Source organism: Anomalospiza imberbis, chromosome 4 (genome assembly GCF_031753505.1).
Source record: "Anomalospiza imberbis isolate Cuckoo-Finch-1a 21T00152 chromosome 4, ASM3175350v1, whole genome shotgun sequence".
NCBI lineage: Eukaryota > Metazoa > Chordata > Aves > Passeriformes > Viduidae > Anomalospiza > Anomalospiza imberbis.
The window spans coordinates 41,666,891-41,688,166 of NC_089684.1; the positions used below are offsets into that span (position 1 = coordinate 41,666,891).

At 39.0% G+C, this 21,276-nt stretch overlaps 1 protein-coding gene across 2 annotated transcripts in view; it reads left to right on the top strand.

Annotated features, from left to right (window-relative positions):
- INPP4B (inositol polyphosphate-4-phosphatase type II B) overlaps positions 1-21,276 on the top strand; it is a 321,293-nt gene that overhangs the window by 144,668 nt on the left and 155,349 nt on the right. For both annotated transcript variants that reach the window (XM_068188034.1, XM_068188035.1), the window contains one exon: positions 20,794-20,844. In XM_068188034.1, coding sequence (XP_068044135.1) covers positions 20,794-20,844 — 51 coding nt within the window. The remainder of the gene's footprint in view (positions 1-20,793; positions 20,845-21,276) is intronic.

The window sequence follows — 21,276 nt, forward strand, 5'->3', positions numbered from 1 at the left end:
ATCTTCCTTGAAAGCATTGCCACTGTCCAACCGGAATGAGAAAGATTTCAAAAAGTGATGTAGAAAATCATAGTTTACTTCATCACATCCTACATCAACAGTTTATTTTTTCAAAATAATTTAAAATTTGTCATTAAAAACCCACCCTTAAACTACTTGTCAAGTAGTAAAACTAGTTATGTAGCTGTAAGTAGTTTTACTGTATTCAGATGATCTGAGGTTGTAAAATGGGGTTAAGCAACCAGGGCTCTTTCAATGATTTCATATTGTCTATCTTCTGTCCTTAGCACCCAAACTGTTCTTCAGAACAAGAAGGTGCTTATAGCTCTGAGAGGCCCCTTGTTGTGCTTTGCTAATAGTGTTTCTAAATCGTCTGAGGAGATAAATCACTTGAGTAGGGTGCTGGATGGGAAGTCCCTGAATAGCCTGGCTTTCAATGGAGCTCTGCCCAGCTGGACTGTGTGGCTGTCATACATGGCTTTTTGGGATGGTTTCAATTAGGTCTTGGACTTTGAAGAGGTATTAACATAGTGCAGTGGTTAGAATAGATAAATGGATTGAGGGGATACCCCCATCTGTGAAGGAACAAAGGAAGCTGAGTAATCCTGTGGTATGTGGAATGGGAGACAAAAAAACGTGTTCTTAATTTTTGCCCCAGGCTTACTATGTCATCACAGGCAAGTCACAAGTATTTTATTTCTATTATGCAGAGGATATTTTCTTTTGCAAAATTATCCCCAGTGCATGAGTTTAAATATATTTGGATATATTGCTAGGAGCAGTGAGCCAGGTAACTAAGCAAGCACCACTATAGTGGCTGGGTAAAGAAGAGCTTCTGCCTCAATAAAGTGATGAAAATACCTAAGTATTTTACAGACAAATGCCTGGCATGTTATAGTGTGGCAAGCACATTTCTCTCTCTCTCAGGATTTTTATAAAGGTGCACAGAGAGAAGTGAAAGAGAAAACAATTTCTATTTCTGCTCCTTGTTTTTCTCTTGTGGAATGTGTTTGGAGAATTGTTTACCTAGAGCGAATGCCTGGTTGGATCAGGGTGGATTGTTTGGGCCGGATGGCCGATGAGCTCCACCTGTGTCTGGATTCTGGAGAACAGGGTCATGAGTTGTGAGGTGAGTTAGGATAGTTAGAAAGAGTAGCATGTAGTTTTTAGTATCCTCTTTTATATAGTATATTAATGTATCATAGCATAATTATAATAAAGAATTCATTCAGCCTTCTGAAATAAGTCAGATATCATCATTCTTCCCACTGGGTTCACCGACATCTACAACAAGTGGTGACGCCGAATGTTGAACTAAGAACCAGGAGCTGGATCGGTCCACAACTGTTATCCAACCAGGCATTCGCTCTAGGTAAACAATTCTCCAAACACATTCCACAAGAGAAAAACAAGGAGCAGAAATAGAAATTGTTTTCTCTTTCACTTCTCTCTGTGCACCTTTATAAAAATCCTGAGAGAGAGAGAAATGTGCTTGCCACATTATAGAGTTAACTTTGTCTTTTAACAGAAGATAATGTAGAAAATGCCAGGCTCCTTCCATCCCTGTACCCTTTTTTATTTTCTAGCAATATTTGGATGCAAGGAAGCTTTCTTTTATAGTAAAATTCTGCTACTTTTCTTGTCACTAGTTTTAAATAGAGGAATGCTGAGAAGTTTAGAATTGCTTAGTGTCTTTAATACACTACTATCTGTCTGGTTTGGATGTCCTCACGTGCTGCTGCATAGTGTTTGGGATGCCCCAAAAGCTTCAGTTCTTTGCTTTCAGTTAAAAGCTACCCCAGCCTTTAGACACGACTAATAGCTACTCTGATATCAGATATCTGCATTCTAACTAAGTAGAAAAATTGAGTTTCTTCCTTGGGATGCCAGAGGGCTACCACTGGCTTCAGAATTTATTTTTCATCCTAGTGCAACAACTTATTTGCATTTGGTCAGACATAATTTTTTCACCTCTTCCCCAAACCAGCATGCATCCCATTGCCAAAGGCACTTTCTGATTCCAGCGAGGAGTTCTGAAGCAGCATTGTTCATGCCCCTTGTGAAAGTATCACTCATGGAAAGGAATGGTCTTAGTCTTCTGCAGGTAAATTCCTCATAAGTAATTTGTTGTATCTCTGGAGGTCTTGGGCTGTGAGACAAGGCAAAGTTACTAATTTTGCCCCTAACTCTTTTGTGTGCAGAATGCTGCCCAGAATGGAGGAAGAGTGCCACAATTTGAAACAGTTTCTGAACAGCTAAACCAAGTAAAAAAACTTTCATGCGTTTCTTTTTTTCTTCTTTTTTTTTCTTGAAGGTATGTAAATACACAGCAATAAAGGTAATAGAAACAGATTTTTAATGCTTTTGTAGCTAGAGTTCATATGGCTACTTGAAATGAATAGGGATCCAAAGCTTTGCCATAGCTTATTGGTTTATTAACCCTTTTTTGCAAGAGCAGATACACTGGAGTGGGGGTCCATGGAATATTACAGTGTGTGATGGACAGGAACGTGTTTTGAGCTGGCATTTCATTTACCCAACTGAGCTGCCTTTAATTTAAATGTTACTGTGTGTAACCTTTGCTGAAATATTTTGTGTTGTCCTACTTTGCTGCCAGTCAGCCTCTGGGAGCTTCACCCTGACTATTTACTGCAGCTTGTTTTCACTTATTTTGAGTGTGGTGGTGTTGCTTATTTTAATCTGCAAATGAGTGGAGATTTTTTAAATTATGTTTTTTTTTAATTTGAAATGTGGATGTCAGACTCTCTTGATCTATTGTAAAGAAATTACTGAAATTTGCAGGAGTACAAAGTCATCTGTGAATAATTTTCTTTCATACATGGAGAGAACAGATCTTATTCTCTGTAAGTAAACAGCAGGAAAGTCAGGACTAGATTACAGAACAATCACTTAGTGCAGTCTGATGTGTGTGTGTCTCTTCATGGAAAGTGGCATATATTAAAGTACAGAAAATACTGGTCCAAGAAAGAATTTCTGTGAAATCCTATTATAAATGTTGGTATATAACACCCATGAATATGCTTTCCAATGTTGTGGTGAGTATTAAAAGAAAGGTAAAATACATATATGTGAACTTTGATAATTTCGAATTTGAGACTTTGCAGATGGCGTTTGTAAAGGCCTTAATATAAAAAGGCTGTGAACGTGGGAGTTTAGAAAAGCAGAGATGACTTTCCTTTGTGATGTGAACTTGGTGACCATTGAGCTGGTTGCTCTAAGTCAAACACAGAGCCTAGTTTAATTTCTGGTTACTAAAAAAAGAAAAAGATATATACAGAAAAGAGTTAAGCCCTTTTCTGGGTTCAGTGGAACCATGCTGACTCCTAGTGTCTTGAGCAAGTGAATGTGCTGTACTGGCCAGGTGCCACAAGTCAGCCTTTATCTGTGCCCTGCAGGCATGAGGAGTTATTTTGCCAGATGATTCATGGATTGCCAGCAGAGCAAGTTTTATAAAGAATGTATTGGAACTGTTTGTTAGCAGCACAGGATGTGGGAAATTTAGGGGAGAAAAAAAGGGAGAGGAAAAAATATTGCTGTTAATACAATTGAACTACGTAACTGGAATTGGCTTTTGTTTTTGCTTTTCTATATGAAGGCAGTGCTGGAAGCAAACTGAGCCTCTGCTCAGGAAGTTTGGTTTTCTTAAATGATGTTCACTAGACACTGGTGCTTATCTTTACAGAGAAATATGCAACACAAAATGGCAGTCAGCCTGGAGAAAGTGTAGTTTGCTGAGATGACACTGTGCTTATGTCTTTGGTGAAATGGAACAAGAATAGTAGCTCTGCCTTTGAGAGATCTTTAGCATCTGCAACCCAGTAGATGAACAAAAGGTTAAAAACATGAATAATTCTCTGTCATTTTAGAGACCACTTTTTAGTAGGGGGCAAAAATCTTCCAGACTTCACTTGGATTTTAGTTTACTGTTTTTTTTTTTTTTTTTTCTGAAGTTTTTTTTTTTTTTTTATTGTGGATGGTAGCTGTAGTACTGGCAGGAGCTCTCTTGTGTGTAGGCAAGAGAAGTGCATGATTATAAAATGATCTTCAATCCACACAGCAAAACAGAAGGATTAATAGGAATTTTTTGGCCATAGGACTTATGATACTTAGCATGATGCTGACACTTCCAGCTGCTGCTTCTTAGTGTTGTCTTTGGAAGAACCAAATTTCTGTGAATATGTGTTATGGATAACTGGTATTTTTAAGTAGAAACTGAAGTTAGAAATAAAATAGGTTCTGTCATTTGGAAAAACTTGGAAGAGACATGTACCAAAAAGTAGTCCTTCAGCAGCAGTGTACCTTTTCCCAAGGCTTCTACAAGCTGTGTTCACAAATAAAACTTAAAAAGGGGAAATGGTAACTTTTTTTTAATAAAGAAATTTCTTTGCATAAGTTTCCTTTTTATGACTATAATATAAAAAAGAGTAATTAATTTAACTTTTGTTTCATACACCAGTGGTAAAATGTCATAATGACTTATATGAAATGGAAACTTCTGCAGCAAACTTCAGTGTAAAATTCTTGGTAGTGAAGAATGGAAAAGAGTAGAAGTTTGGCCTACCAGCAAAGATAAGTTTCTGATCATGGGAGTCCAGAAATCCTGGAAAAATACTTATGACATGATCCATGTTAGTGCTGTCAAGGTTGAGATGTTAAATACCAGCTTCCCTCAGCAGGGCTTTGTAGATCACTGTGTTCAGCTTATTGTTAGGGAGAGAAAATAATTCTCTCTTCCAGGAGAAAAATATCTGAGGAGCAAACACACCTCAGTTAGCACACGACTTTTGAAGCAAAGAAGGGTCTGGATGCTTTCTGAGTATTGTGGAGTCTGACTTCTCTCTAACAGAGGCTGGAAGTACTGTTCTGTGTGTCTTCTTGTGAGTCATAGTGAGGAATTAAGGGAAATGCTGCTTCAGGAATGATATGTTTCACTGTGGCAGCATGGGAAGAAATCCAGTGGAGTTTTGTCTTACTTATAATTTTTGTCATAAGGACTCATCTGCAATATGGTTGAGTTTGGAGAACTACTTTTGGAGGGCTTTTCCAACATTGATGATTCTGTGATTCCACTATAATAGTCACATTGGATGCAATGTGGGTTTGCAATAATTTACAGAGAATTTATGGTGTGAGTTGGATGATGTTCTATGAATACAACATTATTTTACATACAAGCTTTTCTTTGTTGCATATATCTTTTTCCCTTTTAGATATGAATTGTGGAAGGGGAAGCCTCTAAATATTAATTTTCTAGAACTTCCATTATCCTGCCAGCACATAGGATGCTGTGCTATTGAGGGTACTATCTCACCACCTGTCCTCAAGCTGAAGAGATTACTGTATTTTCACATGTACAGCTACTGTTCATATCATTCATCATGTATTAAAATGCTTTTCTTTTACCAATAATGATTCTCTTTGTCAGGGAAGGAGGTTCTCCTGAATGTGGAAGGAGTGAGGCTGCTCTGTACTTGGATGAGTTATGACACCTATAACTTATGACATACGGCCTTATGATGCATAAGGCTACCAGCACATTTTTGGAAGCACAGACTATGTGGCTTATTAAGCAGATAGAATCTCTCACAGTTTTTCAGAAGTCCCTCCTCAAGATGTTGCATTATATGTAGTGACCATTTGAAGTTATGTAAATTTAGATTCTTCTATGGCAAGATGTACCTGTTCCTTTCACTTTGTTTAGACAGAAATCAACTCTGTCATCTAATTTAGATTACATAAAATCCTTGCTGTGGAAGCATGCATGTGCTTTTTTCATCCCCTACTCTTGTTGTAGCCTCACTTTCTAGTGAATTTCTGTTATCAGTTTTGAGATTCAAGAGAACTGTTAATGATTTACAATGCAGCTACGTTCCAGAAGCTAATTTATCTAGACCTGGACTCAAATCAAAAAGAATGTACTGTACTTCTCTAAACCAAGTGTACTCTTAATGAGTGGACTGTTTTTAGGTAAGGCTGTTTACTAACAGAGTGTTTTTTTAAAGTGCAGTTTGTTCAGTGGCATTGAAACACAGGCCTATCTAAAATCTCCTGTTCCCATTTGTCACGATCCGCTAGAACGAGCGGGGGTCGTGATGGCTCGTTTTACCGATCCCAAAAGTGCAGAAGACGAACAGCAGGGGACCATCAGTTTAATAACAACAAATGCACCTTTTATTGAGTGCCCACAGCAAATGCGATAGAGGGGTCAGAAAGGAGATAAAAGATAGAGAGAGAAAGGTGGGGGGGAATATAGCTACCAGCTGAGAGACAAAATCCTCCTGGTCCAGCCAATAGATTCGTTGTGTCCATCGGGGAGAGTCTCAAAGTCTTGGTTAACTTAGGGGTCTTTTATAGTCCTCTGCCAAGTGGGGGGAACAGGTAATGGAGAAATGAGTCTATTGTAAAACAGTCCACGTTCCAAAGCAGGGCAAGTCAATTTCAGCAGTGAGCAAGACCCATTGTTTTCTTGGTCCACTTGCAGGCACCGCTTGGCAAACATCCTGCTTCAGTCAGGTCAGCGCCCCTGTGCTAGGATTATAGGTGTCTCAGTCTCAGGGAGGGAGCTTCAATCTCTGTCCATCACGGTGGTCGTGAGGCAGATAGGGATCTTCCGTGGGAGATCACCAGAGTTGCCCCAGAAAGTTCATTTGGCCAAGAGGTGGGGAAATTCATGGGTTTGAGTATTGTGAAGCAGGTGTAAGCATACAGAGCAAGCCACTCCTTGCCAGACCCTGCTCGAAGCAGTGCAGCATGGTGACAGCAAACACAGCTGCAAACAATCACTTGGTGAGCATCCACCTCAACCAGGCCAGAACTCCAACCGGGGTCTTCAGGATCTCAGTCTCTGCCATTGCGATGATCATGAGGTAAAAATGAGTGGAACTTAGGACTATCTCTTACACCATTCTTGCCGTCAATTTGCACATATCCTGAGAAACAATGCTGACTTGAAATCTCTGCATGCCACATTATTTTTTGTCATTTGCTGAAGGAGTAAATGGTGACTCAGCAAGCACTGTCATCTCAGCAGAGCACTGCTGGGAGCAACAAATGATGTGAGAGTGAAAAAATATCCTGAGCATCATAAATGCAAAAAGAAAAAAGAAATAAAATATGAAGGGGGTAATGCTATTACTGGAGTTTGTGCCATAACTTTTCTGTCATCTGGTTGTGGCTCCTTCGTTCAATAAGCTGTAGTGGCTGGTGTTTGGATATCTCTCAGAAAATGTTTCTGGTGGGATACAATCGAGATGGCTTGGCTTTAAACATCAAGGAATACCACAGAGAGTATCTGTTTTCTTACGCTACATATGGCAGTTTGGGGGTGAGCTAAGGGTCCGTATGAGCTGGTAGCCTTTTGTTAGATAAGCAGGTATGATGGAGAAAACACAGAAATTTGCAGGAGCACAAGCTTTCCTTAGTTCCTGAAGGAACCACGGACTGAGAAAAGTGTCTGTTTCCATCTCACATCAGCTTGTCTTTCCCAGAAAACAGTATCTTGCTGAATTTCCAAATACGAAGATGCAATATAAAAGGAAGAAATAATCTGTAAGTAATTTCTAGAAATAGAAGCATGGTGGTCAAATTTCAGAACTAAACAGCTTTGCCAACAGTATTGTTCCTAATAGATAGATCTTTTTATTTGCAGAAAAAGCATTACTGAAACAGTTCACCAAAAAAGGCCACTTCTCAGGTTCTGAAAAAAGTCTATTTTATTTTTTTCTAAGTAGTGAAAATATTTAAATATATTTGGGGCTTACTCTGAACCTTAGAATCCTTCTGCATCCTCAGAATATTAATTCTGAAAGAAGCAAAATGATTGCTTAAAAACATATACCTAATGTCTTTATTCACACCTTATGCTTCGTAAGAATCAGAATTTAATTACTTAGTTCAGTCATCTGTGACTATCAACTTTCCTGAGCCTACTTATCAGTCTGAAAATAGGGTGTTCATAACTTACTTGGTTTTAAGTAACATCTCTGCAAGAGCTTGATCTTGCTTGTAGAAAAGGATTACCATGTCTTGCAGATTGCAGTTATGCTTTAAAAAAAGTAAAATTGGCATTGTAGTGTGAGAAAAAGGTTCATCTTTATGTGGCAGTTAAGCACAGTGCCACATACTCAGGTGAGGAAAACCAGTCTTCCTGTGAAATGGGTTTGAGAGCAAAATCATGCGTGTTTAATGGGGAAGTAATTATGAATAGAGTATCACTGATAGAAAAATGAAGTGCTCTTCACATAAACCTGTCTCTGTTACAGGAGAGAGAAAGTACTGCGTGAAATCTGCTTTTTACTTTCTCTTGTAGGTACAAAGTTATGCTTAGGTTGCTGCATAGTGAAATAGGCCCACACAGATACCCATTTCCAGTCATACCTCCTTCTTCCTTTAAAGCAGAAACTACTTTAGATTGTGGGAGAGATTACACATTTGTCTTGAAACTTCTTCTAAAGCCTGCAGTGAATTTATTTGATTGATAAATAAATAAATAAAAACTCCTTTCAGTTTCTCATCTCAGGAGACAGGGAGCAAAAGGCAGAGCACTATCAAAACCTGTTTAAAGATGGCTGATCAGGAGGTTTTGTGTTTCAGCGTTTGTGTACTTAAGAGTTTAATTCTTGCTATGCAGGTTTGACTGTTTTAATCCAAGAAAAAATACTTTCTCAAGTGAAAAAAAAGTTGCACATTTTTTCCTTTTAGATAGCTTTGGAAATGTTTGTATTTCGATAGTTGGGAACATTTATTTTCCCAGGATCTTCTGAAAGTTCTTCTGAGAAAATTCCTTGCTCCCCTCAAGCGTGGATTGTTAGAAATGTGGATGAAGCATGTGGGAGCCCTGGACACAACAGTAATTCTCTTGAGAGTACTGCAGTTCCACAGGTTGGAAGGGCCATTATCTATGGAAGTGCAGCTATAATCTTGTTAAATCAGACTTTTATGAATAGATAGATCCTGTGTATAAAGGCAAAGAAAGCAGAGCTTGTAGGAAGCCCCAAATATTTAGGGACTCCCGCTGATCTGTCTAAAATATATTTATGCCTTCTACCACAGTAAATCTGATGAGCAATTTTACCCCTAATCCCCTAAAAGAGAAGTGAATTCCTATCCATTAGGTAACACTACCACCAGACCTCAGCCTCAACTATTTTTTAAACTTTATCACAAACTGTCAGAAGAACAAAAGAAAAATCCTTATTGATGAATATAATTTTCTTTGCTTTTGTGGATATTTATGTGAGAGTCCTTCAGCTTCTATGTGTTAGAGAAAAGTTTGGTGTGTGCAGAGATTTCCCTTAGTTCTCCTAAAAAAAAGGATTTGCCAGCTGATACAACTCTTTACCCAAGGAACTACTTCAAGTCAGTCAGGAATAATACAAATTAGATTAAATACAGTAGTTTCTCAGTACATGAGTGTATTTTTCTAATAACATGAAGTTTTTGGATGAACAAATACTTAATGTGTCAGATACAAATTGTGCGAAGGAAAACATAGGTAAATTAGTTGTTCAAAGTGTAACTGAGCAGTGGATCTAATGCAGCAGAGAGAGGGAAACAGAACTGATTCCCAGATGAATCCAGGGAACTCCGTTTCATACACTCAGGTTAGGCCTCTTCCGGAAAGCTGGCAGCAATTAGATCATTTGTATTTAAGAAAGATGAATGGGACTGGAGCAGATGCTGTGATCTGGGGAAAGGAGAGCTTATTGTATGACAGTGTATTGGAAAAACTTGGCTTATTATCCTAACAAAATGAGGTACGAGAGGGCATATGATTCCTTTCTTATTAATACATTAGGAGACCAATATGAGGAACAGAAAATAATTACTTATCTAAAAGGCCATGTTGGCAGAAGAGCAAAGGCGTATAAACTTGCCATGAATAATGATGGGCTGTAGATTAGAAAATGACTCTGAACTAATATTGCAATAATTTTTTTGAATGACCTTCCAGTCAGAAGGGAGGGAGAAGAAATTAAAATAATTTCAAGGTGTAGTTAAAAACGGGGTGGGGGGGTTTATTATGTGGTGTCTGTGACAGTGAAATACTAAAAAAAAAAAAAATCTGAAAATGAACATTTGATGACAAATCTGATCATGTGTTGCTAATAGGTTTTTTTACTGAAAATAGCAGGCTCTTGGTTGCTTTTCATACTCCCATGATGGATTTTGAGGGGAGTGGGTTTAGTCAGAAAATGTATGCTCCAGTCATATTCTTTCATACGCAGCTTTCCCTACTTCTCTCGATGTCTCACAGATGTCCTGGTTACTGATGGATGGCTCTGCTTGTAGACCTAGCACAGACTGTAGGGAATCAATGTGAGTCCCTTTAAGTCTTCACAAAAGTTCTTCCTGGTGATGCTACTGCTGCAGCTACCTGCAGCAGTAGCTGCAGGCAAAATCTACTGCTGAAATTCCTAGTTGGAGACACCCAGTGGGAAATTAAAAGGTCGAGACTGACTGGCTGAGCTTAATTGCTCTAAAATGTTCATTTTAGAATCTAAAAATTTATGTTAAAAAGTTACCATAAAACATGGAGTGAGGGATAAAATCTTCAGTGTTTTTTGGGGGTGATTTTAAAGCCATTGTTTGCTTCTATGAGAGCTGATATTTGGTTAGTTTGGTACCTCACATAAAAATAACTATTTCAAAATATTGAACTTAAGGCCCCCAGCTCAGGTGTTGGCACAGGGATAATACCAGCTTCTCAAGGGAACTTTGGAGGTTCGTGTACTGGGGATGTGACTGCTCCAACAAGTTAAATTCTGAGTTCTTCATTTCAGCTTCTGCCATGAGTCAGAAGACAGGGATATTTTGTGTAGAGTCTTGAAAGGTCTGGACTTGTTTAAGGCACCAAGACTCTTTTTCCCTGTTTAATACGTGAATAACCTTTTGTCACTTGAGTAGATGTTGCAATCTACTAAGGAACTGGGAGTGTTGGAAATATCGCTACAAGATGCTAATATAAATCTTGTTTCTTGTAACTGGTTTATCAGTGGAAATGGCATCATGTTTAATTTATAAAATTTCTTAATGCAACTTTTATAGTAATAAATGCAAATTATGAAACACAGACTTTAGCATACTCAAAAAAGACTGTTTATTCAGTATATATATATAAAAAAAAAGATTTCAATTTATTTTGTCAGATATTCACAGTCAAAGTTCAAATTTTGCTGAAATTTTGAGGCAGAAGATCATGTTCTGGAAATTATATGATGCCATTGAGCTCATCTGATCAATCCAGTAATACTTGCCTTAATTCATGTTGTCTGCCATACACTGAAGTGAGACTGAGTTGACTTGGGTGTTCATCAGACAACTGTATGTGCTTTTTACCACCCTTGGCTTGTGTCCTCTCAGGTTTCCCCTGAAATAAGTGGTTAGAGTACAAGTTCTTTCCTTGGCTTTTCTAGCACTGTTTTTTGGACAGGTTCTCTGACATGCATATGGGAATGAGATTTATTTTTTTTCTTCTCTTCTGACCCAACTGCCTCAGGCCCTGTGAGCAGTGCTTCAAATCTTGCATTCTAGGAAGGCATTTTCCCCTGAAATTCCAGCTTGAACACTAGGGTTACAGTCTGCTGCTTCAGGGGAGCAAGGTGCTCAGGCAGACAGACTGAGAGATTGCTGGATAGTAATGTTTTGCTAATGCAGTGCACAGCTGGGTGTGTGGGGAGTAGGGTGAAAAAGCGTGATAAACACCCCCCCCCCATCATATGTATTCCTATCTCCTATTTTCTTCATCATTCTGGAGTGAGTATTCTTTGGGATATAATTTGTCAGAACATCTGGATTTCTTTGGCTGCCGTTAACTGCTGCCTTTTTTGGATTGTAGAGTCTGTCTCGGGGATTTTTGGATAGTGGCATTGCAGTAACTAGCCTGAGGTATTTGGATTTGAGGAAGTAACAAGTCCTCATTGGCTGGTCCATGTAAATGAAGAGCCAAAAGAGCTTAGGAATGCTCCATCTGTAGCTTTCTGACAGAAGCCAGAATTTGCCTTTTGTGAATTTTATTTCACAGTGGAAGGAAGCCAGGAAGAGGAGGCATCACAAGCACTTTGAAGGGTATTTTTACTCTTCAAATTTTGCAGATTGTTCCCAGTATAAAACAGACTTTAAAGGGATCATTCCTGGAAATTATGGTGGGGAGGGGTAAGGCTTACTGGCTGATTGTAACAGCTACAGACTTAAATGTGTTTTTATATTTTATTTTATTAAAATTATAACTGACCAAATGCCAAGAATTTTCACTATCTATTAAGAGTTTAGAAGGCTACATCACATCATTGGACTTTGTTCAAAAAAGCCTGAAAGATGGTGCAAAAAGCCTGTAGCTCATTAGCTTGCTACCAGTGGTCATTGATTGCAAAAATTCGACTGCTTAAAAAAACCCCCAGTAGGCTGACTGATAAACAGCAATGTGCTGCTGTCTGTGTCAGTCAGCTCTCGTCACTGTGGGGGCCTGGGTTGGGTGAGTGTGTCCCTTCCCTGTCACAGTTATACACTTATATACAGCTGTTATACACGGTTATATACAGCTGTATTTGAGCCCCTGCAATGCCTGAACCATCACCTGGGGGTGTTCCTTCAGGGTGCAAAGTGTGCACTGGAGGCACAGTGCAAAGTTTTTGTTTTACTGGGAGCTGTTCAGGAGGGGAATGATGATAAGCTCATCATGCAACACAAGAAGGTTTAACTGGGTGCAGCTGTGCACAACTTTTTCCCCTCCCCAAAAAGCAGTGTTTTACAGCAACTGCTACTGTCAGAGTATATGGACCCCAAGTTTCAATAAAGAGCAAATTAATTGTGAGTAGCAGAACATCTATTTTTCATGATGCTAAGACTCAAATGTTAATTATATCTAATTTATAGAGGCCATTTCTCTTTGGCACTCCTAATCTGTTGCATAACCTTACATGACAAAGCTTTCTCTGTAGAAAAAAAGCTGTTTCAAACTGGTTGAAAATTGAATCCAGTGCTCATGTGGTGTGCTATGTTAAGAAGGTAAATAAACTCTTCCTTCCTTCCATTTTTTCATTGCATACACTGACAACATATTAAAGATTATTTAGATCTACATGACTAAATTTGACAGCTTTTACTTATTTCCAATAACTACGAGAGATAAACTGATCTTAGGACTTTGCCTTCATGGGTTATTTATTGACTATATGAAAGCAAATAACTGTGGAATAGAATAGACCTGAATACGGGGAGGTGGTTACAAGTATGTTTCAAAAGGGTGTTTTTCAGCTCTGTGATTTTCAGGCTTTTTGCAGTGTACTGAGGAGCAAGCTCTGTGTGTGTGATCTTAATGCTTCGTGGGGGAAAGGCCGATAACAGGAGCTGCCTTTTTTTCCTCTTTGCACATCTTAATTGTGTTTGGTGGTCTGCAGACCAAGTGCCAGAAGCTGAAGCTCTGATCCACGCCAAGCTGGGCCCTGTCCCCACTATGTAATCTCTGCTTGGAATCTGAGCTACACAGACGCTTGTATGGACAGGGCTGGTGTCATTTTGCATTGAGGCACAGTGCAAAGTGGTGCAGCTCTACCATGGCTGGCAATTATGCTGAGTTAATCAGCTTTCCTGGATCAGATCTGACTCTGTGCTGCATGCCCCAAAGCACTCCTAATGTATAGATGTTTTCTGTCACTTGGAAGTCCCAGCTTCCATGTGTATGCTGCAGAGTTGGTATGTTTTTTGTGGTGTGCTCAGTATGGAGAGAGTTCCTAAATAATCTGTTCTCTTTGAACTGTGAGGTTTTCTAAGGCAATTCAGATCAAATGCCCAAGCTGTAAAAATAGATAAACAAGACTGTATTTCTAATCAAACACTCAAGATTTTGTGGTTTTCTGCTCATTAGTCATACACCAAGTCACATACCTACATAAGCTGTTAAATTCTGTTAACCTCAGTCTTTGCTTGGGGGATTTCATGATTCTTCTGTTGTGCTATGCATTCTCTAGAAAGCACACAAAGATGCAGCCTACACAGAGAAAGATACTGAGCTGTAGAGATGTCTGAAAGAAAAGCAATTTATGAAGATTCTTAGAGACTGAGAAGTATGTATTTTCTGTTATCCTCACATTACATCTTGAGGAGTGTGCCTGGAGGTAGCACACAGTGTCAGTGCTGCACAAATGAATGGTTTTGACTCCATGCTCTGCAAAAGAATCACATTCAAACACTGCCTATGGAAGGGATGCAGATAGTCCTGTCCTTCTGTTTGACCTTTTCAGATAAGTAAACAGATGAAATTGTCAGGTGCTATACAGCAAGTAATAGGGGCATACATATTTTCCCTACTATCTGTAGTAGGGAATATATATATATATATATATATAAATATTTTGTAAGTTTAAATTTAATTAATATATAATAAATAACATATAGTTATTATAAAACATTGCACTAATTTGATATAGCTTATATTCCCTTTATTAATTTTCATCATTAATTCAGTTTTAACATTGATTAGTTTCTCTGCCTATCAGCTTTTCCATTGGAACTGTAAATCCCGCAATACCACGTGCATGTCCACTGGGAAAAGATCTTCTCTTCTGTTTTATGTGGACTGTTGGAAATAATTGTGCACTGAAGGGTGGGAAATTACTGTATTTGTATTGTCCTCCATTCAATAAGCACTTATCCAACAAAGTATTGATGAAAGTGTTTTACTTTGCTGACTACAATATGCTGAATGAAATGATGCCTCAGGTTTTAGCTTTTATATTTTTCAGATTCTGGACTGCTTTAATGTGTAGTTCTGAGCTTCATATTAGGGCATATTAGTAAGCTATCTTCACGGAGTATGTAAACCAAACAATTCCTTCTCTAGCTGGGGACCAAGGACAACTGATCCAAATTTCAGGCCCAAGAGCATAAACAACGGTGGAATAAAGACAGAAAAACAAGAAAGATGGGACTTCATGGGCTAAAACTATAACTGGACAATTAACTCCAATATGCAAATGGACCAGAACTTATAAAATTGTGAGACCCCATTAGTGGTCGTCCATTTTGTGGCCATTTTGGGTTCATCTTGGGTGTAGCCCTGGCTGGGTTCTTGTGCTGCCCAAGGTGGATCCACTGAGGCCTTTTAATAAATACCTACTTTATTCTTTAACTCTGTCTAGCCTCTGTTCTAGGTCAGCCTTCACAAGGCTTCAGTTCTGATGACAGAGAAGGGACAGAAGGCATCTGGAAAACACCCTGGACCAGAGCTAGAGGAACATCCAGCTCCTGCCCCACCACTCTTGCATCAGAACTATTTAGCAAATTGTTCATCTATATGATGAAAGTAAATAGCTGGTAAATGCAAAATATCTTCTTTCAAAAAACAGTTTGCTGCATGCACTGGAATGGGTTCTGTCCTATAAAAGCTGATTGATGTTGTTGCAGAGCCCCATAGCAATTTCGGCATTTCCAGCTCACCCAGCACAAATACATGAAGCTGCAAATTTCTTTGACTGAAAAATTCCAAGAAATAGTAACTCCTGGACTCTAATGGGTGGTGGTGCCAGCTGGCAGGCAGGCAGTGGTGGTGAGGATGGGGCTGACTGCCTATAGCAGCTGTCTGTGAAGCTGTATGGCTGTGTTAGCAGTGTTCAGTGTTCTTTTCCCTGTGGGAGCAGAAAGGTGCAGATGGTTGCCATCCCAGAGCACCTCTAGGTTAATGCACGTGCATGTTGTGTTCCCATACGACTTCAGTTTTACTGAAGTTGGGAATGCTTTCCTGGAAGGTGCTTTATTGAAGGAGTGCAAGGCAGTTTTTCAGTGACTGCTTTCAGTAGTCTCTTTTATCTTGCCTCGCCTAGCCTTGCCTGATGTGTGTACTTAGTTATTGTGAGATGACAGGAGTGTACAGCAGTGATGACAGAAGAGTGCATTTGAGCAGCCAACAGCAGTGAATACTGGGAAGTCACTGGAAACCTCTGTTGATTTGATGGAATAAATCCACAGTAACCAAGGGAAGGATCTAGCATTATTTGTGAAACTTGAGTCCATTCTGAACATGGCCTCTGATTGTCAGCTGACATACAAAGGCTTTAATTAAGGGCAGGCACAAAAGATTCAGTAATGACAGTGAATAAATCTTCTGTACTTTGACAATGTGTCAGAATGTGTCTCAGAGAGCGGCAAATGACTGAAAGAAACGTTCCTTTTAATCACACAAAACTGCCTTCTACTAAAGGACAGTTCATTAAAGCTGAATTTAGGATCTATGCCTAGAGAAATTTAACAGATGTATCTGTGACAAACGCATTACTGATTGCATATTGTTCTGTATGAGATTTACAGAAAAGTAAGCATATCATGAGTGTCCACTGTTGTCCGCTGGTGTTCTCCCTGGTTCAACAAGCTGTGGTGTGTTGCGGCGAGGCAGTCAGTGCCGCTACCTTCCCTGCAAGCGTCCCCAGAGGGAAAGTGTTTGGGCAGGCACACGACAATCACACACTCGAGCATAGCACAGCTAGCAGGCAGGCGAGACACGGGAGGATCTTCTGTATGGGGTTCCAGCAAGGGGTTATTAGGGTCTGGCACTGAAACTTTGGGTAATTAGGGTCTGGCACTGAATTTTTTTCTTGCTGAAATTTTGAGGCAGAAGATCATGTTCTGGAAATTTTATGATGCCATTGAGCTCATCTGATCAATCCAGTAATACTTGCCTTAATTCATGTTGTCTGCCATACACTGAAGTGAGACTGAGTTGACCTGGGTGTTCATCAGACATCTGTATGTGCTTTTTACCACCCTTGGCTTGTGTCCTCTCAGGTTTCCCCTGAAATAAGTGGTTAGAGTACAAGTTCTTTCCTTGGCTTTTCTAGCACTGTTTTTTGGACAGGTTTTCTGGTATTCATATGGGAATGAGATTTTTTTTTTTTTCCTCTTCTGACCCAACTGCCTCAGGCCCTGTGAGCAGTGCTTGAGCAGTGCTTGAAATCTGTCCCTGGGAGTCCAGGGACAGAAGACAACAGACATTGGAGGGTCCAAGGTATAAATATGTCAAGGAGAGGGTGGAGCAAAGCATCAGGGCAAATCAACTGAGGGCATAGGGGCGGTACAAAGGCCAGGAGCCAATAGGCAGTGCCAGGGTGGACAGGCAGGGTTACATTAGCGCATGGCGAAACAGGGAGCAGGGAATATTCCAGAACAAGACCATATAGGGGTAAAAGGGGTAGGGACGGCCGATGGGGAATACAGAACTGGGGTAAATTAGCATAGTGCTGCAGAGCACCGTGGGGGAAACCTTCTGTCTCCCCCTAACCAATGGGGGACAACCGGGGCCTATTGCATGCCTCCAGGGCATTGCCACTGCCCTTTTCCCAATAGGCTCACATGTGGCAGGCACATTCTTCTCTCAGGATTTTTCATAGAGGAAAGAAAGAGAAAACAATTTCTATTTCTTCTCCTTGTTTTTCCCGTGGGGAATGTGTTTGGAGAATTGTTTACCTGGGGTGATTTCTTGATTGGATTCTGTTGAGGATTGTTTGACCCTGGTGGCCAATCCAACCCACCTGTGGCTGGACTCTCAGAGAGGGTCACGAGTTGTGAGTGAGTTAGATATGGTAGTTAGAAAAAGTAGGTCTGTAGTGTTAGTATCTCCTTTAAAGAGTATATTAATGTATTATAGTATAGTTACAATAAAGAAAGCATTCAGCTTTCTGAACTGGAGTCACACATCAGCATTTCTTCCCACCGGGATCACCTGTGTTTATAATACTCATGGGCCTTTATACCACTTTTTATACAGTGGTATAAAAAGGTAACTCTCTTATTCTACAAACAAATTCATAGGAATTGATAAATGTCACAAAGCTTTTTGCATTTAGCCTAAATCACAAGCTATCTTTCTTGCATGCCTTTGTGATCTCTTCTTGTCTGGGGAGGTAAAGCAGTAGTGTGTGCTATTCCACGGAAGCCTAGTCTTTGCCCCAGTTGTAAATGAACTCCCCACTCAGAGGTTTGCATTTTGCACAGGAAAACCTAGAGCAAAGAATGAAAAAACTGAAATTCTAACAGAGTAGTAGATGTTTGGGATTAAAATCTGACTTTCTGTTTGCATTTATATTTTGTAGTTGTTCTAGATGGTGCCAGTGGGGAAAAGTTGATTTGTGACAAGGTTTTAAAAAGTGTGGCAGTTTGTTTAATCAGGAAATGCACTAGGAGGATATCTGACCTTTCAAATCCTCTGTATTTATCTCCATTTTTTTCTCTTCCATTTTATGTATTGGGACTAGAACTGACTTGTTTCTTATGCCTTATAAGTTTTTGTGAGCTGATGTTATGTTTATAATGAGGCCTGTGTGAACATCCCATAATGATACCCCAATAATTGCAGCATTCAGAGAGTTTGTTCAGGAACTCAACCAACAGACAACCTGAAAGGGATCAGACTGTACCACCCATCTATGTATTTACATCCACGTATGTGGCTTCTCTTTTAATAAATATCAGACAGTAAAACTGTTTCTAAAACTACATATATTTGCACACACTTGTATCAAGATACTAGATTTAATTTCAAACAAAATATATTTTGGGGAGAAGAGAATCTAATGTCAATCCCACCAAAGACAGAGTTACATCTGGCTGTCCAGCTACCTGTTATAAAGGGGTTAAAACCAAATGAAAACAAGCAAACATAGCTGAACCAAAAAGTATTGCAAAATGCAACAGGAATGGTTTCTGTATTTTCAATCCATTTGAAATTCAGGAATATGCTTTTATATATGGAAGGCTCTAGGTTAGTCCGGTGTTGACATCCCTTTCCCTGTCTGTGTTGGGTCAGAAAAGCTGAAATATGTTCTCCTAAACTGATATTTTATCCAGCAAAAGAAGGAATTAATATTCTATGATTCTAAATGAGTGTTGAATTTTCTTGATTTCAGTATGCATAAAAGACACTTTAACTGTGAAGCACAACTTAGTATCATACAAAACCATGTACATCTTTTAAAATGTTTGCTGAACTGTAGCTGGATTACAAATACATAAGTAAATGATGAAGAAGAATGGTAATTCTACATTATTAGTTTATTTTTCTTGAATAAATAGCCATAATAATAATAATTGGAAAATATAAACACTCAGTTCTTGTTAGGCTGGATGTCACTTCTTTGAGGCTGGCACATAGAACAGCTTTTTAGCATTTTAAAATGACAAAGCATTTTTGTCCTGGTGTTGGTACTCCATCTTTCTTTTAAGAAACAGATTGTTCTAAGTTATTTCCTCAGCTTCAAAAGGGAAAGATGGGTATCACCAACAAGAAGAAGTCAGTAATTTAATTTTCATTCATGGCTTGAAGCATTTAAAGGTTAATTTTAGATACAAATATAGTTATTGAATATTTTATACTTGGTATCTGTAGATCACTAAATGCTTTGGAGTTGCTAATGTATTAGTGTGGAAAATCTAAATGTAAAATTGCATCCAAATGAGGACTCCCACAGATTTCTAAAGTATGCGGTCCCTTACTAAATTAATTATAGCATTTTTTACTATCTTCAGGCTTTTGTGGAGAAAAACAATGTTCTCACTATAGGGAATTAAGGGATAAGAGCTGACCGAGAAAAGCTGTGGTTCTGTTTTGTCAAATCTTTGTGATAGACTTTATATTGATGCTTTATCACAACATGTATTTAGAATAACAGACAGACAAATTATATTTGCTTTAAAGGAGTATTTATTTTTGTGTACTAAATTGCAGCTAGAATAGAAGAATTGAGGGTCACATTTGAGGGCATGGAAAAAAAAATACTCTTTTGCAGAGAAATTTACAAAATGAGTTTGAGTTTTACTTGGAAATCAAGCCAAAAGTTTGTTCTTGGGGAATGAATATTTGTTATTTAGGCTAGGTTATCAAACAGATATGCATGCTCAGTGTATTCTCCCTTGTGCATTGCTTTTAATAGCAAGTTATTCCAAAGGGCTGGTTTTGGCCCAGGCGGGCCCTCAGGGATGTCACAGAGGTCTTCTTATACATTTTCTATCTAATTTTTGCTGTTTAATCAATTGTTTGTTGTCAACCACCCCTCGACAGTAAAATTCTAAAGATACTGAAGACACACACACCAACCTGTGCTGTATTTTGGGAAATACAGAAAAGGAAGTCAGATTATCCCATACTTGTTCTTGTGAAATGAAAGTAGTTGAGTACAGTGGCAGCTCCACCTTGCAGAAAATATGGGGACAACAGGAGGTCCCTTGTAGGGGAGAATATAGAGGCTTTCCTTCTCTGAAAGGAAACATCTCTCACCTCAGAGATGCTTAGCAAGTGTCTGAAGGAGGCAGGGTCATACACTGAGACTGAGGTTCAGGATTTCTGCTGCAGATCAGTTTGCAAAGGCAAGTACTTATTTGGAGAAAATACTTTTAAATATACTATGCTCTTTCACTTGAGGCTGAAAATTTTGTTTCCAGATAACACCTCTAGATGAAGTATTCTGTCACTCAAGTTACAGCAAAAAAAATCTCCTTTTAGGAAAGGAACAACTGAACACAGCTCTTCTCCCTTTAGAGACTCAGGAAAGTTCAGAATGATAAAAGGGCAGTGGTAGGAAACTTTCTTTACAGGAACCAGCATATATTATGCTTAAATTACTAGTTATTATAAATTATATATACATATATAGCTCCATTTAAATTTATCTCCAAAATGTCAAAAATATGAGGAAAGAAAGGCATGAGAACTTCTTTCATTCTAATTGGAAAGCAGCAACAAAAAAAATAATGATTTCTTGCCCTTTTTCCCCCCCTCCTTTCTCTCAGGTCCGCACCAGTGTCCTACTTGATCACAAGGAACCAAGAGCAGATGTTGGGGTAAGCAATTATTTTCAGTAACTGATTTTTTTTTTTTTTTCATCTCACTGGCAGGCACAAACACTCAGGGCTCAACACGACCTAAGAAGCTTTTTTAATAGCAAAAGTTTTTGGTTAAATGAATAAAATAATCAAGGCAGGAGTGGTAGTCTCATGAATTGATGTAATCCCATTCACATCTCTTTGAAAATCTTTTTCAACGGAAGCTATTCTGAGACAAGCACAACCATGTAAACTCCTTGCTAATGTCATACAAGCAATCTGGATGAGATTGAGAGTCTGGAATGGCATTGCCTCAGGAAGCCTGGGCTGTCACCTTCTGGTCTTCATGTGCAGGGTATCAAACATTCTGGAGCAGGAGTTGTCATTGGTTTGTGTTGTCAGAAGTTAAACTGGCAACATATAGAGGACTTATTTTTTTGTGTAGATCTA